Here is a 22,057-nt window from a genome sequence, read left to right on the forward strand (position 1 = left end):
CAGATAATGAATGAAAAAAAGAACAACTAGCAAATTTACAGGAAAAGAAATACTAAACATCCACATTTTTTAATATGATTCAATTCAGTTTTATTTCTACACCACAGTCACCTCATGGTGTTGTAAGGGAAAGACCCTAAAATATTAGGGAGAGATTTGACTATTTGCTTATTTATAAAACAGGAAGAAAATAGTTTTCAAATAAGGAAGATTTAAAAGTAATATAGTCAAAGGTCTGGCTGTGTTCAAATCTATTTGACAGTCTATAATATTAGGCTAAACCCACACATATTTGTAAAGGAGGAACAGACTATTTTTTTAGTTAGAAATTACTTAAGCAATTAAAGGTTCTTAAAAGGACTGCACTTTATAGCCTTTTATCACGTATATGTAACATATGATTTAATACCATTCCCACTTATTATTAAAGTTTAATTTCTGAGCTCTTACTTTCCCGCAAACAATCACGCAGTTTCCGGTGTTGAACCAACCCTTAGTGTCAAACTTGACAAACCTCCAACCGTTCAGTTCCGTCCAGCCTGCACTGTGGTCCAGCCGCCACCGCTGCAGCAGCAGGGACATTTTGGCTCAAACGGAGCGGAGGGTGAGGTGCTGAGCCCCGGGGAGGGTCCTCGGCTCCATCCCGCTCACGACACCCTAGAGCCAAAATGGCCCATTCATCCCCACTCTCTATAACCTTGCCAGCCCTCGTAGAGGATGACAGGCATGGAGGAATTGATCAGCACGATGCAGCACCGTCAGAGGTGATCAATGAAATGGGATGTGATGTGTAAAACCACCCAAACTCTTTTAACCCCTCCGTACTCGCAGACCCGGCTGCAGTTTTAATAACGCAGTGTTAAAAGCAATATAAACAGTTCCTGTAATTACTGATCGAGAAAGTGAAAAACAGTGACTATAGTAATGGATGCAAACCTACCAAAAGAGAATGTAAAGTGCTCAAGCAGATATAAAAGACTAATAAAAGTCTTAATAACTTTATTATTGGTTTGTAATGTAGTAATAATAATAATAATAATAATAATAATAATAATAATAATAATAGGAGAAATAATACAACTAAATAAAACTGAAGGATAAAACTGAAATTAAATGAGACAGAGTACAATTGCTCACTTCCTCTTCCATTTTTAGATAGTCAACCTGTTTTTGATGATGCAGAAGAGTAGTTTTATTAACTTTTCCCCTCTTATTATTCTACTTGTCAAAAATTATCAACATGAGTTTAATTTCTTATAATATTTAGACAGCTGAAATGCTGTTTACGTTATCCAAAGTAGTAATGCTAGTAAATGTTGTGTATTTTGTTACATTGTACTGTAATACTAACATTAAAAGATTATAGACTTCACTGCAGCATTTTACTATAAATCTAAGAAATTTGGATATATTATTACAATATAATGTTATTATTATAATATTTTTTCAACCTCCTTTATATGATATGGAAATGCTGTTTAAAGTTCCAACAACCTACTCATAATGAGACCAAATATGGCTTACATTTAAGAAAAGAAGTAATTCAATTACAAACAATACAGAAATTAAACCAAGCAAGAAATAAATGTGTAAAATTACTGAAACAAGTTCTGGTAGCTCAGTGCCAATGCTGTTATGTAATTACAACATTTAAGGTTTTTATTAACTCCAGTTAACAAAAAATGACAGAAAATATCCTGTTGTAGGACTGTGCACTAGTAACTGCTAAAATTTCTATAGTACATAGTGGGGGGAGGAACGTTTCTATTTGCCTATCACTTACTTTCACTACCACTATCACTTACTTTGGTGCAGTATGAATGGGGAGATTTGTTTCATTAGGAAAAGCTGTAAAATGTATAAAAATACAGTTAAAAGTACAAAATTGATGCCTTCCTTCATATTTTCCTTCAGGGCAGCACAGTGGCACGGTGGTTAGCACTGTTGCCGCACAGCAAGAAGGTCCTGAGTTCAATTCCAACATCAGGCCGGGGTCTTTCTGTGAGGAGTTTGCATGTTCTCCCCGTGTTTGCGTGGGTTCCCTCCGGGTACTCCGGCTTCCTCCCACCGTCCAAAGACATGCAGCTTGAGGGGATAGGTTAATTGGAAAATCCAAATTGCCATTGTGTGAATGTGCGAGTGAATGTGAGTGCGAATGGTTGTCTGTCCCTGTGTGTTAGCCCTGCGACAGACTGGCGACCTGTCCAGGGTGTACCCCGCCTCTCGCCCTATGACAGCTGGGATAGGCTCCAGCGCCCCCCGCGACCCTGAAAAGGATAAGCGGAAGCGAATGGAAGTTGTCCAGTTGGTCTTCTGGGCCAATTCTGTTACCTGGGCCTTAGGTTTGACACCTAACAGGGAAAGGCTACACTGACTGCTAGGTGGTTGCCAGGCAATGTGACGGTGCCATAATATATCATGTTTAATTCAACCTTTGTAAATATAAAGTAAAATTATACAGTTCTTTCATAAGGTTGATGTAGGCACATGAATACTAAAATGGTCATTTTCACCCATTGCTAGGTGGTAGCAAGGTAACATGATGATGTCATAATATCCCATATAGATAAGAACCTGTGTGTCAGGTTTTGCTGCTCAAGTCTTGATGTTATAGGATGAGTTTTTAAACAAGCGCAAGCAGATTTGGTGTATCGTAGTGGGATAGACTTGGCAACAGTGACAAGTGCTTCCAAGTAAGCCAGCAGACTGAGAGCAAAGTGCTGTGCAAGTGGTGGACTACATGTAGTGTTACTGCAAAGTGTTTAGGATCCACAGCTGCTCAGCCACAAAGAGGCATACCACACAAAATTACCATCAGCACAGAAACTGTACACCGGGAGCTTCATGGCTGAGCAGCTCCTGTAGGTGTAATCTGTAAGGGCTCAGCAGTTTTGGCCATGTAATGTAGCATAATAGGAAAAATGTCTCATTAACATTTACATTTCTGAGTCACTTTCCAATTGTTGTTTTAGTAACTATTAGATTGCTATGGCTATGACTTAAGGGTTAGCACTCTTATTTCCTTTACTACGCTCTGTTAAAGAGGGAACTAAAAGCATCTTTCCCAGCATTTCGAGAATTAAAACAGCTCCAGTTATAGCTGCCCAACATGTTCTTCGGCTGCAGAGGAAGCCAGAAGAGCCTGCCTGTACTCCTTGTACTGGAGTGAAAACGAGTACTCAACCCAACCCAAAACTTTTCCAAAAATAAACATGTTAGGGAAAGTTGGTGGATCACACCACTGTGAGACTACGAGGTTGATCCATTTCTTTTCTTCAAAACTTAAGCGTTTTTTTTTCTTCCTATAGAAGCTTAACTATATTAAATAATTATATAGAATTACAGTAATGTGTTGAAGACAACATTGTTTTTCCTAGAAAGGATTCTGGATGCCCCCCTTCCTTATCCCTGTCTCCACGAGAGCTCATGGACACACTGTAACCAAAGAGCATCTGACTCAGTGTCCCGACAAAGAAAATTGTACTTTGACTGAAGGAGTTTGTCCCAATAATTTATTACACTTTGACATTAGGACTTCTGGAGTACATGAGAGCTCAGTTACTAATGAAAACAAGTATTTCACACATTAAGGCCTCACCAGACCACTTTACAGCTGCTCATCGAGGCGGATAGGTAGCAAAATATGGTTGACAAATCTGAACAGTAAAGTAAATGAAGAGAAACTCTAATAGCCCAAAAATGTTTTATTAAATTCATAATCACCACTATAATGTTAAGTGAATCACTCATTCACATTAACTGCAATTTAATAATCTCTTAAATACTAGCCACATTTAACCATATAAGAAGTTTATTTCTAAACTATTGCGAGTCCTTTGGGTGCTGAGAGTTACAGATACTGTGTCCACAATATCACCGACTAGTGAAATCAGAACTTAGGTGTGTGTGTGTGTCGTAGTGCTGCTGCGGCTGCAGGCTAACCCGAAATGGTTCACGTCTCTGGAGATGATGCACCGCACCTTTAACAACCGTTCCCCCACAAAGGGAGGTGCCCCTTGTGAGGCTGTGAGAGGTTAAAAAAAATTAAAATTAAAAACTGAAAACGGTTGACCAAGGGGGCAAAAAAAATAAAAATAAAAGGAAAATCAGTTTGCTTCATTCTTTGAGGCTTCGTCAAAGTTCTCCACGAGATCTGCAAGACAGAAAACAACAAAGATCACCTGATTTTGTTCTGAAAGCAGAGCACAGTGTTCGGTTAAAGAGATTCAAGAGACAACTGCTGAAAGTGACAGTGATTTACTCCTCAAGGGACCCCCCCCCCCCCATTATTCCTGATACCCTGAACCTTTAAACTATCTGATTAAACACACAAAATAACTGATGAACTACTATATGTGCCCCAAGCAAGATCAGAACCAGATATAAAAAACTAAAGTGAGATTTTACAGAGGAAGAAGCTTTGTTTACTTCAAGGATAATAATTTGTATCAATACCTGGGACATCGTCATCATCCTCTTCTGCGTTTTCCTCCTTGACTGCTTTCATTTCCATTGCTAAAAAAAAATGAAAACACAAAAATGTATCAAATGTTAAGGGTCACATTACAACTTCCACAATGCTAACATCCACTGATCCCTTGGTACAAAGCGGTGCTCTGCTGGGAAATTATTGCAGACTAAATATAACCCACCATTAAAACCAAACAACAACCTCCAGGGCTGTAAAATTAAGCTAGAAGTATCATGATTAACCCTAATGTTATAGACTCTGATGTTAAAATGACTAATTTTCCGAAGAAGAAATAAATGATCGCTTCATCACAACTAGATAGTGACTCACTTTTGTTATTGCTTAGTTAGAGGTGTGGTAGTGCTGACTGATGTGTATCACCACCCCCACCAAATGGAATTGTGGTGCCTTTTGGAACACCTTAGTACAGTTATGAGAAATATTATGTTTGTTTGCTACAGGTCATCCAGGAACTTTGTGTTTCAGTTTTATTTTACTATCATATTTCTCATATTTAGTCTGTTACACACCTAAGTGACAGCTATCACGCTGTACTCAAGCTAACTAATGCTGATGTTTAAAAGTCAGAGTCCAAAAAGAAATGTGTCAAATTACATCAGCCATCTTTTATTTACAGTCTACGAGAGAGGCACAGAACCTGCCACACAACTTGCAGGATGAGCTGCAAACATAATATCAGAGTAGCTGTGCTAAAAGACCACAAAACATTATCATAAGCTGCAGAACGGCCCCTAAGAAGACGTCACGGTGACATTTTCCTTTATTTCTGCTCCTGTGTTGGACTCTGCACAGATTCACAGCACAGGGTTAGCTGTGCTGTGCTGTGCTTCCAAGTGAAAAAGATGGTCCTGTCTCCCATGTTTGCTTCACTGGGTTTATTTTCATCTCCATGTGCATCATCTACAAGGCCAGCCCCTGCAGACTGAATCATCTAGATGCTCAGACCGTGTGCTGGAAGCGTTCCTGCCCTTACCAACTACCAACTACCCTGAGTGCTCTGATTCTTTCAGACTCACAGTCACGTTACGTCTAATCCTCAGTAACTCTAAACAAAACACTGCTGGATTAATGCACAATAATGTAAGAGCAAGTGTCTTAAGCAAGTTCAGCCATGACCAGCTGCAAACGCCCAAGTCATTTAAGCTCTGCGTTTGCCAACAGGGAGACCTGAACAATAGTCTCTCCTCTCACCACAATAATTCTTGTGTGACAAAAAAAACAACCTCTGTCTGACGTGACCGTGACCATTATTCGCATGACAACCTCAGAGGGCACTCTGACATTGTGACACGGAACGTGTGTTTTTGTGTGTGCATGCTCACATTGCCGTGGGAACTGCTCAGCCAGCTTGCGCAGGCTGCTGAGGCTGTCGGCTCCCAGCTGGCTCAGGATGCCGGGCAGCATCTCTGTCAGCTGTTTGGTCTCTCCGTGGCCCGTGATGGCGAAGGTGTTGGCAGACAGAGACGCCTGAACTTTGGGGTTGTTGAAGTGAATCACCGTCCCGTCATCTTTTATCATATTCACCTGAGAGAAAGAGGGAAACCGCACAGTCTGGATTAGAGCCTTTATCCTACAAGATTTTGCACTGTCAGGCTTACTAAGACCAGCCCAGGTATATTAGACACTCTGGTGGGAAGAGGATTCCAAAAACAGAAATACGTCTTAATGCTCTGAGGAAATAAAGTACTACAAACACAGAAGACATTTCAGTTTTCAAGAATCTGTGACAAATGCATTAATGTCCTTTGAGTAGTTTTTGTTGGGCCTGTCCCAGAAACACCCACTGTACAGATTATGCTATGTGACTGTATCAGGTTCCAAATGAGCAAGTGTGTGATGTGATTCAACCAAAATAAAGACGCATGAGACTGTTGGATTTAAGACTGGTCTATGAATCATGTTTTTCCTGAGGCACTAAACACCACAGTTTGCACATTTAAAACAGCCACATATAAGGTAAACAGATTTAAGCTAGGGGCTGGGTTGAGCATAATCAAACTCATCAATGGAAAACAAAATATATTATATTATTTGATGCTTGATGCCAAAGTAACGAAAAAAATATATACATCTAGCCCAAAATCACCACACTGTACAGGCCCTGCAAAAAAACAACAACAAAACTAACTGCTGTAATTATCTTAATATAAACAGTATGCTGTAAAGACAAAATATATATTCAGTCAAAAAAAGAAAACAAAACAAATGTGCATCAGGTAAAGGTCCCTTTTTTGTTTATGCTCTGATGTAACACAGACACTTTATGGTATGCCCATTTGCTGAAAGCTCCCTAAAAATAAACTGGAAGATGACATGACTGCATTTCACTTAGGCGCCCCCCCCATCTTTCATCCTTTCGTATGCCGCATGACATAATGATAAAAAATTCAGGATCCTCAGAAAGAAACAAATCAAAATAGAACAGACACAGAGAGTGACAGTAGCATTAGTTTCCCTTTGATGGCTCACCTCTTCTATCCCTGCGATGTTGTTCACTGCCAGTTTCTTCAGAGAGCCCTGCAGCTTTTTGTCGTCAGCTGTTGCCGTTTTGTGAACAACCTTTTTCTTCCTGCGGGCCGTTCCCTGAAGGGGAAAAAATGGATTTCATAACCGAGTGAACCAGAATGTCAAACATAGTTAAGGTCACACGCGTCATCCTGTCACGGACATAAAATTACCCTCACAGAAAAAGACCTGTTTTTATTATTATTATAAATGAGTGGCTTATTCTTTCCATCTCAGAGTGCATTCTTCAAGATAATTACATTAATCTATAAATACTGTGGCTCAGGAGGCAGAGCAGTAGTCAGGTAATTTTCAAGGTCGGTGTCTTTGGTAAAGATTTTGAACCCCAAATTTCCCCAGAAGCAGCTGCATTTACACAACCCACAATGATTGTGATTGGCTCATTCATTACAATCATTTTAAATAGAAAAAAACAAAACAAAACAGATTAACTAATAGAAAATGGAGAGCCTCTACTGGCCACTAGTACTTAGTGTCAAAATTGCAGAGCAGCGTCGGTACATCCACAAACAGCTAAAATACAGTGCTCCATTTGAAATGGAAAGTTGGAAATCTTGGAATTTTCAGCTGGAAGTTAGGCTTCCCACATGCACCAACATTGTGAGTGTAAACAGTAGGAAAACTGAAGAACCTGCCATGTGTACAACCACTGTTGTGTATTTGTCACTGGTTAGACAAGCAAACACAGAACCAAACCTTTTCATTAACATGTTGCAGCTGCAGCAGTGGTGGCAATGACAAAAAGGACAGAAGGAAGGGCTGAAAATGCTAAGATTCTCACTGGTAGTGATCAGGATGGACAGGATTAGAAATGAGTACATCAGAAGGACAGCTCAAGTTAGAGAGGCAAGGCTGAGATGGCTTGGATATGTGCCGAACAGGGGTAGTGTATATATTGGACAATGGATGTTGAAGATGGCACTGCCAGGCTGCAGGAAGAGAGCAAAACCACAGTGAAGAATTCATGAAAGCAGTGAAGGAAGACATGCAGGGGGTTGGTATGACAGAGAAGATGCTAGGGATAGGGTGAGATGGAGGCAGGTGATCTACTATGGTGATCACTAAAGGGAGCGGCTGAAAGTATGGAACATACTTCACTTTAAATTTAAACATCTGTCCAGTTAGGAAGACCTGAGCGGTAGGGCTGTGCGATAAATCTCATATCCCGATGTAAGACATCTATCGCCCGATAACGATATAAATCACAAAAATGTAACATTTTCTGTAAATTCTGTGAATCTCGGGCAGCTCGACTTGCGGGAAGTGTTTCCAGCTGGGCGTCGTGTAACTGGAGTCGAGTGTTTTAACCAATGCATGAAACGATACATTTTTAGCATGAAACGATACATTTTTAGACATAAGTTGTAACGGCCGCCGTTTTCTTTGTGAGTATTTATTACACGGTGTGCTGCAGGGAAAAGCCTGTTCTAACGTTTGAGTCTAAGATTTATTTTTTTAGCACCTAACAGCTCTTTTTTGCTTCTCATCCGTAAATACTCCGCACACTCTTTCACGTGATTCAGTTTATTTTGAAAAGTCTTAACAGGATCTTGAGCTTTATTGTGAAAGGTTTATGTGGAAAATAAACATTGACGTTGTTGCTAACGACAATGCATAAAAACAGGTGCTTGTCCGTCAGTAGTGTGGTTATATTAAATATAAGAGAAAGAGAGAACTTTAAGAAATTAATATAGCCACTGCAGTGACCATCAAAACGATGAAAAAATATTGCCGTAAACAGTTTATTTTGCGACACCACGAAACAAATGATAGCGTAAAATGAAACTATAGATGTTTTTATATCGTCATCCGATATATATCGTTATATTGAACAGCCCTACTGAGCGGTGTACCATAAAGACAGACATAATGAGTTCCCTTATTTTACATGACTGGTGCTAAACATATAACCTAGTCCGAAGGAGATTATGCACGTTACTCAAACTGCTGAAGAAGAAAATTTATCCCACAGAAAGAAGCCGAGCAGTACAATTAAAGCAGAATTGGTGCACTCTCAGAAATGTACCTGAATTCATTTAGAGATAAAGAAAACACATTTTGATGCTTGGTTCATTTTATACCAAGTCTGTTTTACAGTGCCAGCAATACAGCTAATAGAGCATAAGCCTATTTCAAGGCTAGTTATCAACAGGCAACAAAATCAAAGGAAATGTTTTCACTTTGGAACAAAGGTAAACACCACGTCATCTTCATTGGTATATGGGAGACACACTGAGTAATGTGAAGATTCCATGTCACATGAGAAACAAACAGTAGCACTGAGAATGTACTAAGTGACAACATAAACAAATGTATGAATTCACATGATTTTCTGCAGCACTGCTTTCTTTACTTATATGTAACTGGATTAAGAAAGAAAGCTGCCAACCACGGTGGTGATACTGGGGGTTTTGTCAAGCTGTGTAATGTAAAGAAATCCTGTTTATGTTCACAGTGTCACAGCACAGGTCACTCCACTGGACAAGTACAACTGATTTTTTTTAAGTACCAAGAGAAAAGACATACCTTACTGTATGTCATGTGACCTTCCATGTGACCATATTAAGCAAAACATGGTCAGTATTGATGCACTGGTAAGCAAAATATTACACCCAAAAAAGGGAAGTTAGTCCAAAAGTTCAAACCACACTACTCAATTGAAGCGAATCAAACTTCTGTGATGGTTGAATTATCAGAAAGCTTCTATAGGTTGAAGAACAGAAAACATAGAAAGGTGCTTAAGCCATGTGAGATATTGGTTGCCTCCTCCACCCAGTGAGCTAAACTAGTGTCCACTAACCTTTTGTTTTTTATTTTAAGGAAGAGCTTTACTCCCACCCAAATATTTAAACCAGACATTATGCATCTATATTTCAGCACCACAAATTCATTGTGATAGATACACAGAAACAAGAGTCTGTTGAGGGTCACTCCAGTTTAAAAAAAAAATGTTGAGAATGTCGACGTGAGGTTAAAGGAATTTCAGAGCAAGAAAAACAAATAACGCCACCTAGTGTGTGACTGAAGGCTTCACAATAAATGTGAACAAAGCCAGAGAGGCCACAGATGAAGGGGCACAGCTCTGCCCTCCCCCAAAAAGGGAATGCTGAGGTCAGGAGGAAACACCTGACCTCAGCTGAATACCATCACACCTTGAAATGAGCAGGAAAATGAACCCATGACAGATGAATCCAAAATGTGACATCTGTTAAGTTACCATAATTAGAATAAAAGAAGAGATCCAGCAGACTCTTACCTTTCCACCTATTCGGACCTGAGCCTGAAGTTTAGCGAGCTTCTCTTGATTCATAGTGTTCTGTTTTGAAAGTAAAAAACAAAACACACATTTAACGTGATTTTATTCCCATGCTTATCAAAGAGGGGAAAAAAACAGTTTTTGTTTTTTTCAGCTCTTAATACCACCATCTGCCTGAGGAGCGCCGCATGCTGCTGCTGAAATACAATAGTCCCAGCATGAGCTACAATAATCCCCCAAAATAACAAACTGGAAATGAGCTGACTGACAATCTAATCGTTACACTCAACCTGCTGACCATTATACACTGAATGTGATGAAGAGATATATCTGGGCTTTGTCGTTTTAAATTACATCCACGATAACTGTAGCTAGTTAGGCTGCTAACTAGTTGAGCAGCTAAGCTAATGCTAGCACCAAACTAGAAGAAACAAGCTGAACGCACCTGCTTTGGTATCGACACCTAAATTTAAGCTCAAATCCAACGATGGAAACAAACCAGCGCAGATGTCTGCTGAGAAATACCCCCCAAATTACCTGTGGTAATGAATTTGCTGACGGTCAGTTGTACTAGTCTCGCCGTTAACCACCCAGCTTAGCTTAAACTATCGTTAAGTCAACAGCAATTACATACATTTCCTGTTGGGATTTTCACTATAAGGTTTAAATAACGCCCGTCAAACGATGTTATATAGCTTTTATCCAGGTGAAAAGGACATAAATGCAAATGTTAAAAATATCTCAAGTTAAATTTAAACTTATATTAACTGACATATGTAAATATATTGTATATTTGCTATATTTCGATGTAGTTCAAACTTTTATTTTGGCACAACTTTCCGGTGTCATATCAGAATTTCGTTGTCTAGCTTCACTATGTGACAAAGCAGCGAAGAGCACGCGGTTATGTGGATGTGATGTCATATGACCCGCCCCTCCAAAAGGAAAATGAATCACCGTTGGCCAATAGTAAAACGCGGACACACACGCGCGCACAAACGTGCACGCCCACAAACACAACATGATTATAACAAAAATGAAAGTTTTAGGGAAGTTTACATACATTCGTCACGGACATTAATGTCATGGTAATTTGGGGCTTTTCATGATTTCTTTCGATTTTTTCTTTATTCAGGTTGGTATGACTGGACAAAATCCTTTAATTAATTTAAATAAACAAGAACTGTGTGCACAAGTTTGTGTTTATTTTGGATTTTCTATAACCCATACAGGGTATATATGAACAAAATCCCATTAATGATTGGTTAAAGTTGCATCTCGACCGCTGATATTTGACCAATCTTTTTGGCAGATTTGGTAAAGTTTTAATTGGTTTCCTGGCACAGATCCGGCTATTAAGCATAGTCCACAAATTATCAACAGAGGTTGAAGTTGGGGTTTTGGGAAGGCCATTTTAGAAACTTAATGTTAGCCTGCTTTATCCATTCCTAACCCATTTTTGATTTGTATTTGGGATTATTGTCTCTTCGAACACCCAATTGTGCTCTTCCCTTCTTTATTATTCTAACCACTTTGTGCAGTGTACCAGTACCACTGGCAGCAAAAGAGTCCTAGAGTGTAATGCTACCACCACCATGCTTGACCAATGAGAAAAGTGTTCCTAGGTTTAAAAGCCTCATCATTACTACTCCAAACATACTTTTCATCATTGTGGTCAAATAGCTCAACTGTTCTCCAGAAGCCATTTGGTTTGTCCATGTGAAGGGCTGCAAACACTAGTCGAGCCTGAAGGTGTTGACTTTGAAGCAGCACCTCTCAGACCATGGTGATGTAAAACTCACTTCACTGTGGACAGTAACACTGGTGTCACATCAGTTTCTAATTCATGACAGGCTTGAGCCTTGGTTGTGCCCGGGTTGTTTCTGAACATCCTAACCTGTTTCCTCTGATCTAAAGGTGACAGTTTGGGTCTTCTTCCAGACCTTGGAAAAGTGGTGATACATCTGGAAACTTGTAGTTGTGTACAGGTAATTAAAGTTATGATCTTGAAATCTGCAGTTGTTTCAAAATGACTCCAAGACACCTTCCCAACGGAAAGCTACAATTCTACTCAGATCTCCTTTGAGAAATTACCGGTTGTTGTCAATTGTGATCACCAAGGAGAAGTTAACACTTTTTGGCCTTGTCAAGTTAAAAGACATTGTAGAACCTTGAGCTCTGCTTATTAAAAGATCTAATTGAGTGTATGAATATATTTTAGCCTGTGTGTAAACATTTGATCCTGTGTGGACTACAGGAAATCAAAAATAAATTGTGCAAACAACTCTCATTTCCTATAGTCATTAAAGATGTAAGTTGTACAATCATTCAACTCTGGAAAAATAACTGTTCAAATCCCGTCGATTTGTAAAAGCAGATTTAAACTTCTGACTGAAGTGAACATTCAAAGGGACCATGGAAAACTAAATAATCTAGGCAAATAAACAGAAAATTGTAAATTTTCTTTTATTAAAGAAAGAAAGAAAGAAAGAAAGAAAGAAAGAAAGAAAGAAGAATTGTAACATATATTTATTAAAAAACAAAACAAAACCAGGTTTTCCTGTGCACAGCTTTTATTATGAAACGCGGCTGTTATACATCCGGGTCACTTGGCTAACTATCGGTCACTGCTATTAGCTGTTCCCGTCCGCATTTTGACAAGGAAAAGCACTCAAAATGCAAACCTCTCTGCTAAACTTCGGCCTTTTCTCAGTTTTTCAGCTTTTAATCTCTTTATCGTGTTTCCAGGAGGTTGTGGAAGCCACCAGCGGGAGAGGTGAGTCTAAATCTGGAGTTAATGATTGATTTAAAGCAGGATCTTTGTGTAGCTTCATTGATATTGTCATCAGTGGCAGAGCAGAGCAGAGCCAGATGTCTTTCACCCTGAAACCTAATATCCGTGTCCTGGTTTACTGAGCAGGTGTAAGCATGTGTTTCTGTCGGGCAGACATAATTTGTAGTTTTTCTGGTCAGCTTAGCCGAGTTGTTTTATAGCTTTAAGTCCTCTACAGACCTGAATTTTCCTTTTAGTTTAACGATTTCTTCATTACTACTGTATTAACTTATAATTATACTCACTCAAATTAAAATGTTTTTCGCTAAGAACACAGGAAGATGAGATATATGCTTAAATAAAATATGCCTACATGAATGTTGTTCATTTTGATTGGAAAAAAAAGTTGTACAGTATGAATGTAATTAGTAGTGGGCGTTAAAAGAAACAAGCTAGTGAATGCGATTAAAGTTTAGTACTGAAACAAATGATTAATCCGTTGATTGCCATCTTAATTATTCAGAAGTAGCAGTAGAAAGAGTAGAAAATAAAGAGGATGTTAAATAAAATGGTTTTTTGTCTTTTTATCAAACAGCTTTTTCTTCTTGCAGATTTTGCCGGTTTATTTCTGATAAATTCGCCACATTTTAATTCTCAGTTTTCCCATTTTTTTCTTACATTTTTTCCTCATAAATTTTCCAGATTTTAATTTTAATAGTTTTTTCTTTAGTAAATTTGCCACTTTATTTTTGTTTATCTAAAATGTATTTCATGCTTATTAATAGTACTACTAGTAATAAGCTACTACTACTTTTATTATTGGTGAAGTAGCTGTATAAAGTACCTTGTTTCAGCCCTGTTTGCTATAGCACTATCTAGCCAGCGACTTTTATATGACTAATATCAAATAACTTGCCATTCAGTAGTATTTGCCAGAGTTTCCTCATACCCCTATCTATTGATTGAGTATTTAGGGCGAACACACCCTGGTGTGCAACACAATACCAGATACACAGTGTGGGTGTGCTCATTGATTGTCTCTGCCTGCAGGATTCGGTGATCACATCCACTGGAGGACGCTGGAAGATGCCAAGAAAGAAGCTGAAGCCAGGTGAGCTAAAATATTACAAACACTTCCTGAAATGCTGCCAAAGAGCCTTTTGTGCAAAGATTAGCCCGAGGCAGCTGTTAAAACCCCCCACGCATATATCTATTTTTGTCCTGGTTAGAGGAGCAGATTGACAAGTTGTCAACGAGCGGGTGTAGTTTTTCATGTGTGGCAATTTCAGACTTTAAAAACATGGAGCAGTGTGAGGAGTTTTCAGTTTGGAACAGCATGAGTTTAATTTTGGTTTTGATGCACTTTTAAATGTGTTTAAATTAACAGCGGGCTGCCGATCATGGTCATCATCCACAAGAGCTGGTGTGGAGCCTGCAAAGGTAAAATAATGTTCCACCGAAAAATCTCTTCTATAACGTAAAAATACGCCACATTAGGTGTAATTAAAATCATGGTGAACATTTTTGAATTTAGTCGATTGACATTACTTTGAAGAGAGAATCAAAGCCAGAAATGTTGCATATTTCCTGCTTAAATATATCGTATTTCCCGGACTACAGAGCGCACCTGAATATTAGCCGCACAAGCTAAAATCAGGGGAAAATCCTGTTTTGTACATACATTAGCCGCACCTGACCAAAAGCCGCAGGTGTTTCAATGTTGACTTATCATATGTAAGAGAATATGCACAAAGCGAATTGTCAGGAAAGAGATGGCTGTTTGGAGACATCACTTTTATTAATATTTTGAAAAACAAGTTATGGGTACATATTTGCATAACTTTTTAGGTATATGTACAAGTAGCGGTAATTACAAGTACAAAACATGTACTGTGCTTCATAAATGAGTAACAAATGTAGTACATAACAGTAACCTACAGCACACCAGAAAAATAGATTCGGACTACCTTTTAGGCTCAGGTGCAGTGACACGGCTTTAACAAGAAGAAAAGTCAGTCATTCACCACCATCTTTCTCTTCTTCCTGCGCACTAAAACCACCAAAGTCCTCTTCTCCAGTGTCGGAAACGAACAGGCTCAGGATGGCTTCGTCATCCACTCTCCGCTTCTCTCCTTCGTTGTCACTTTCAAAACCAAAGAAATCCTCGTTGTCAGTGTCAGAGTCGAACACCCCCGTGGCGGTGTCCTCCTCTCCATCATGCAGCAGTCCAGCCCTTCGAAATCCGTTGGTGATCGTGGATGTTTTCACACTTTTCCACGCTGTCAGAATCCAATGGTGGAGTTGGGCATAACTTGCTTTTCGCAAGTTTATCGCCGCTCATCATCCACGCCTCCAGCTGAACGCGTAGTGCTACTTTGAAGTTCGTTTTTCGCGCTACTTCGTACGGCACTACGTTGCCTGGCGGATGGACATGTGACCAACATACCACTCTTGAACCCCGATCCTTCCGCCAGGCAACGTAGTGCCGTACAACAGCGGAACAAACAAAACAAATCCGCTCATGGACAATCCATAGAAAAGCCGCACCTGACTAAAAGCCGCAGGGTTCAAAGCTTGTGCAAAAAGTAGCGGCTTATAGCCCGACAATTACGGTATATATATATATATTTTTTTACAGAAAACATTTAAACATAAAAGGGTTAAAATTTAGACAAGTTGTCTGAGTCATCAAATACTGTACACGTGAAGCTTTTATGATCAGTAAATTTATGTACACGTAATAATAGTAGCTTCACTTTGTTGAACAACCAGGACAAGGTGTTGAAATTACGCTTACACCTCTTAAGATATCACATTTTTTTGTAATTGACTGGTTCATTAAGTGTTAAAATGTGGACATTTGAGAATTTAGTATGTTAAACTTTAGATCTGTGGCTCATGAACAAAAATGAACATGTTGTGTTGTCTGCGAGAACAGGCTGTTGTATGGATACTTTAAAACGCCCCTAAAGCGCTGCTTTTTTAGTGCAGGGCATGTTACCAGTGGTTTAGCAGCCTGCCAGAAAGCTCCTGAAAACCTGTAAGGTAGCAATGCAGAGATGCTTAAACACCTGAAGCTGTACAGATGCTGCTGGGCCTTTTTAAAACCGCAGTGATGTTAGTTGCTTATGTCAGGTGTTTGTGTATGTGGACTCCCAGGTATTTAAATCTGTGCATCTGCTCAAACCCTGGGGTCTGTTTATGATGAACAGCCAATCAGAAGAAAGTCGCCTTAAAGGTAGATGAGCTAAACCAGCTCCTTTCAGACAGAAGATGAACTAAGGAGCTAAACAAGGATGATTCTGAGTCATGCAAGGCCCCTCTTGTAAAGTCCAAGAATGACAAAAGTTGGAGATGAAATCGATCTACAATGCCTGAAATTGAGTTTTATATTTGTTTAATTAACTTAGGATATTGCTTAACAATTTCAATGTCACAGAAAATATATTCATGGAAAAATATTTCTGTTGAAAGCAGAATCAACTGTTTTTATCAGCTTTTTAAAATGATCCAAATCGTGGCTACAGTGTTGTTGTTAATCAGGAAGCCCGTCTTTGGATCTCAGCCAGATGTGTAATGTGGAAAATTGGGACAAACAAAGCAATCAGGAAATGACAAAAACCGGAAGGGTTGTTGGAAAAAGTGACTATTTTCAGTAACAAGTGAAATGTAACATGAGAATTCAGCAGATCTGAAAATTTGAGTTTTATTTTTTTACTTAAAGGAATGTCTTAATTCTAAAACTAAAGAACAACAGAGGCTTTTAATTATTTAAGTTTCTTCATTGTAAATATAAAAGCTCTGGTTGGTTTGCATTTGATTGTGGTGTAAAATAACCTCCTTATTATGTTGTTGTTTTTATAATCAGCACTGAAGCCCAAGTTTGCTGAATCCAAGGAGATCTCTGAACTGGCACACAACTTTGTAATGGTGAACCTGGAGGTGAGGATATATTGAAAGCACCTTAAAGCAGCTGCTTCTTATATTTTCTGTTTATTTCAGTGTATTGATGTAAAACTATCAAGTTTTTGTTCCCTTTTATTTCTTGTTTTATCGTCATGCTACAAGTCAGAATTGACACATTGGCTGTTTTTGGATTTGTTTCCACTAATCTCTCATTTTAACAGGATGAAGAGGAGCCAAAGGATGAAGCCTTCAGCCCAGATGGGGGATACATTCCTCGGATTCTTTTCCTTGGTAGGAAAGCGGGGGCGTAATCAGCCTTGATGTAAACATCTTTGAGGAGTGACTCCTTGTGCAGTTAGTGGTAATAGTAATAGTTTTCTGGTCCAGGTTACATTATATTATCAGAAAACAGAAAGTTTTTAGAACTAAAGACAAAGTTAGTATTGTTATAAATAATACAACGAAAAGTTTCTAAACAATATTGTCATACAAGTCTCATCCACTTCTCTTTGGGAAATGTTTAAAAAAGACCTAATGGGCAGGTTGAACTTCCTGCAGTTCTACACATAAACTCAAAAGTTTATGAATGAATTGTGTCTGTACTTTTTATGCACTTATTTGCCCTAAAAAGAATAATTTGGCCAGACATTCCTTCCGAGAAGATATATCAGATCTGAACCAGAGGTTGACATGACCCTGTTGTAGGTCAGACAGGCTGTAAAAGGTGTGGAAGCTTGTTTCAGCCACTGCAAAAATATTTTTGCTATCCATAAGTCAAAATTTAGATGGAGAGAAATTTGCCTCAAAAGTGTTACAAATGGGTAGGAAGCGTGAACTAAAATTTGCAAACGTGAGCAACTTTTGAGGACTCGCAAATGCACACTCCAATCCACGTAAACTTTTTAAAAAATGCGTCTATCCAAAGAATCCAAAGGCTAAAAGTACAGGCAACATCCCTTGCTTACTTGCTGGGCCGATCGTGGCTCAAGAGTTGGCAGTTCGTCTTGTAATCGGAAGGTTGCCGGTTCGAGCCCCAAGGTCATTGTGTTCTTGGGCAAGACACTTCACCTGTTGCCTACTGGTGGTGGTCAGAGGGCCCGGTGGCACCAGTGTCCAGCAGCCTCGCCTCTGTCAGTGCGCCCCAGGGTGGCTGTGGCTACAATGTAGCTTACCATCACCAGTGTGTGAATGTGTTTGTGAATGGGTGAATGACTGAATGTGTAAAGCGCTTTGGGGTCCTTAGGGACTAAGTAAAGCACTATACAAATACAGGCCATCTACCATTTTTACTATAAAGCCTTAAATGCGTGTGCACAATTGCCTGATACGCACAGATCATGTCCCAGGCCCACCTGGGATTTTTCACACTGAAAGCTTTGCACAGATCCACAGACGTAAGTTGCATTCTTTCTCAGTGTAAACTGGGACATCTTAGTTTTATGCTTGTGGATCATAAGGTATGCATTTGCAACACTTTTAAAGCAAATGTCTCTCCATAAATTTCAAGTTATCAACTTAAAGTGTCAATTTAACTCAAATTTCAAGTTATGTTTTGAACTTTCAGTTATTTTCTTAGTAATTACATCAAAAGTTTGACATAATGATGGGAAATTTTGACGTATGGACGGCAAAAAATGTCTTTTTCCCTTTTAGTGTGCCTTGATCATCAAAATGTTGAAAGCCGGTGATTTAGACAGCCAGCAGTCTTTATTAGTTTATCCTGCACGCACAGACTCACGTTATACTAAGAAAAAGCTGTGCGCTGTGCTGGGAACTGCCCAGCATGGCAGGTCTCAGCATGCTGCTACATCAAAGGAGAAGCTGATTAACAGATGTATGGCTACAACAGCTGTGCTGCTCAATATCACTGCTCTTTGAGCTACCCGGCCCGGCCCTACACCACACCGCACCACCACCCAGACTTTTCTAATAAAACCCACCTCTTCATAAATAAACATCAGAATATCATATGAGGAATTATTCGTCAAGAACATCTTAGATTAAATGAAAAACACAGTTTTTGTTTTATTTGTTTCAACTATTTCTTTTTCTCCCCTCTTTATTTCCTTCACAGATCCGCTCGGCCATGTCCATCCTGAAATCAACAACAAAAATGGGAACCCCAACTACAAGTACTTTTACAGCAATGCAGAACACGGTAACAGTTCAGATGATCATTTCTCTGTTGGTGGGATATTAAATTCACTTCACAGCCAATTTAAGGTTGCTTTATATTATAAGATCCTACAAACTGTCCTCTATGAGCAAACACTTGGTGGTGGGGAGGAAGAACTCCCCTTTAAAAGGAAGAGCAGGCTCAGGGAGAAGATGCCCTGGTTGGTTTGGAACTGAGGGGTAGAAAAGAGAGAAAACAGGACAAAAAACAAATTTCAGAAGAGGAGAGATGAGATTTACTGTACTGCAGACTACACTGAACACGTTTTTTTAGGTACACCTGTTTAACTGCTTGCTAACACAGATCTCTAATCAGCCAATCACATAGCAGTAAGCCAATACATTTAAGCATACGGACAACCTACTGAAGTTCCAACTGAGCATCAGAATGAGGTGAAAAGGTGATTTCATTTACTTCGAAGGTGGCAGGTCGTTGGTACCAGACTGGATATATTTAAGAAACTGAAGACCAACCCGGGTGAAACTCCTGTTATTTAGGAACAGGAAACTGATGCTACAGTTTGCATGCACTCACCAAAATCTGACAACAGAAGACTGGAAAAACGTTGCCTGGTCAGATGAGTCTCGATTACACAACACTGCCATGGTCTGGTCACAATTTGGCATAAACAACAAGAAAGCATGGATCTATCCTGTATTGCAGGGGTGTCAAACATAAGGCCCAGGGGCCAGAATCAGCCTGGCAAAGACTCCAATATGAACCCAACAAGGTGGCTTTAGAAAATGTGAAGTAGGGTATAAATTTTATGTTTAACTGTATTTGTGTAAGTTTCATAGCTTGTCCTGCTGATTAAAAACCTCCCCCATGGTTACCAAAGTAACTGAGTAATACGTAAGAAATTAATCAGCAGCTAGTTTTTCTCATATTAAGACATCTCAGGGAGTAAATGTGTAGTTGGACCTCTTCACGCTGACAGAGTTGCACTGGTTCAGCCCACTTAAGATTAAACCATCATGTGATGTAAAATCACCTGAAATATCTCTTCCTTTAAAAAAGGAGTTCTTCTTCCCTCCTGTCACCATGTAGTTAGGTATACATTACTGGATCATTAAGGCTCTTTCTATAATATTGTAGGGTCTTTACCTTCATCTTAAAGCACCTTAAGACGACTGTGGTTGTGCCTTGTTGCTGTACAAATACAACAAAACTTCAGATATATCTTCCAAACTTTCAGCAGTTCATGTTTATTTATTTCTGCCTTTCTTTCCTCTCTGCTACTCAGTTATATCCGGTATGAAGGAGGCTCAGGACAAGCTGACAGGGGACACCTTCAACCAAGGTCACACTGGAGATGAGCTGTGAGGAGGCTACGACGGGCTTCAGGCTGTAAGGGCTAAACTTCCTCTACCTGAGCCTGTGCTTTCAAGTTCCTCCAAACCACCCCTTAGGATATTTATCCTTTTTCACACAGTGGGGTTTGTCTCACTGACTGAAGCCAACCATTATAGGAATCGGTGCTTTAGTATTTCTCTCTGTCTTTTACTCCTCCTCCTAATGTAATTAAATGCCATATACTGTACTTACTGTCTGTAGAGGATACAACCAACTCAAATTAGCCACGTTTACTGCCATCTGTTGTCAGTTAGTTAGAAACATCACACCTTTGAAAAGCCAAGACTTTAGGAAGATGCTCCGTCTGCCATAGACAAGTTTCATTTCTCAAACACACAAAGAGACCTTTAAAGTTTTCACCCAGGAGCATTGAAGCTACACTTTTCACCTTAGTTCCGATTAAGTATTTAAACGCCTCCAGTGATGTGCTTCCAGAGATCCTCTACAGTAGGTGTATCTTATCTGTCTGTGAAACTTTTCACCATGCACGACATGGGCTTTGAACATCTGATTTATTACTGATTTATTCCCGCCAGTTTGTGTATACTTACTCATCCAAACCATAGACAGTATGGAAGATGGCTGGAGCTACCATGACGCCACGCTCTGGTTAGTGAAGTCTTGTTCTAAAGCCTCAATGAGCTTATTCGCTGTCACCTTCTTTTGGGTTTTGAAACCATCAGCTCATCAGGAAGCGTTTAAAAAGTCAAGGGAGAGGGTCTTTTCCACATAGACTTCTATAGGACCCGAGGTCTTTTTGCAACCACTCGAATCGCCCCCTGATGATCATTAGAAAGAAAGCAGTTATGAGGTACTTTGTGCTTCTGGCGTCACTTTTCAGACACTGAAACTGCCTCCACCTTTTATACAGTCTATGATCTATATTACAGTTTTTGTTTTTCCTGTGTTGCTGCTTGTAAAGTGACACCACTCTTCATTTTTTATGGGCCTCATTAAACTCTTGAATTAAGGGAAGGGATCATTTGTGAAGTGTCTTGATGTATTTTATACATGAACACGGCCAAGTGTGCAAATAAAGTTTGTTTGGTTGAACGCTTTGACTCATTTCACTCTGAGCCTCACAAGGTTTTATTATTGTATTAAGTAAAACTGGAACTAGTCTCATAGCAGGACAGGAATCAGCTGGAGCACCCTTGGGTGGAGTTTGCATGCTCTCCCTGTGGTTTCCTACCACAATCCAAATGCATGCAAGTTAGATTAATTGATTATAAATTGGTTGTAGGTGAATGGGAGCAGGAATAGCCTAGGGACTTGGTAGGCTGTACTCCTCTTTGATAGGCTTCGGCCTCCTGGTTTAAAAAAAAAAAAAAAAAAAAAAAGGATAAACTGAACTAGGTGTGACTAATCTTAAAACTAACCCACACAAGTTTTTGAATGTGGAAAACTAAAATATAAAAAAAAAGAGAAATGTCCTTAAAGTTTTAGCCTTTTTCAGCTTGATAACATTTGTCCACACTACCTGTGTGACGAAGCATAATATTCAGATTTTACCCAAATCCTACCCCTGAGAAACACCCTGTAAATCTAAACTAATAAGACTAAAACTGAAACTAA

At 39.3% G+C, this 22,057-nt stretch overlaps 2 protein-coding genes across 3 annotated transcripts; one reads left to right on the forward strand and one right to left on the reverse strand.

The window, feature by feature from the left end:
- Positions 1–3,686: 3,686 nt before the first annotated feature.
- Positions 3,687–10,910, reverse strand: LOC308383484 (transcription factor BTF3 homolog 4-like). Of its 2 annotated transcripts, none has more exons than XM_080861465.1 (6): positions 10,812–10,910; positions 10,275–10,334; positions 6,962–7,075; positions 5,815–6,016; positions 4,456–4,515; positions 3,687–4,153 (listed from the first exon to the last, which is right to left on the reverse strand). In XM_080861465.1, the coding sequence occupies exons 2-6, from the start codon at positions 10,326–10,328 to the stop codon at positions 4,107–4,109; spliced, it is 477 nt and encodes a 158-aa protein (XP_080717591.1). In that variant the 5' UTR covers positions 10,329–10,334; positions 10,812–10,910; the 3' UTR covers positions 3,687–4,106. The 2 variants fall into 2 exon arrangements, with proteins under 2 accessions (XP_080717591.1, XP_080717592.1); XM_080861466.1 differs by having other exon boundaries at positions 10,720–10,875.
- A 1,972-nt stretch (positions 10,911–12,882) lies between these two features.
- txndc12 (thioredoxin domain containing 12 (endoplasmic reticulum)) lies at positions 12,883–21,535 on the forward strand. The gene is made up of 7 exons (XM_080861790.1): positions 12,883–13,050; positions 14,098–14,158; positions 14,435–14,487; positions 16,916–16,989; positions 17,175–17,244; positions 19,028–19,111; positions 20,373–21,535. The coding sequence occupies exons 1-7, from the start codon at positions 12,951–12,953 to the stop codon at positions 20,450–20,452; spliced, it is 522 nt and encodes a 173-aa protein (XP_080717916.1). The 5' UTR covers positions 12,883–12,950; the 3' UTR covers positions 20,453–21,535.
- The last annotated feature ends 522 nt before the right edge of the window (positions 21,536–22,057 follow it).

Source organism: Rhamphochromis sp. 'chilingali' (genome assembly GCF_963969265.1).
Source record: "Rhamphochromis sp. 'chilingali' genome assembly, chromosome: 16".
NCBI classification, from domain to species: domain Eukaryota; kingdom Metazoa; phylum Chordata; class Actinopteri; order Cichliformes; family Cichlidae; genus Rhamphochromis; species Rhamphochromis sp. 'chilingali'.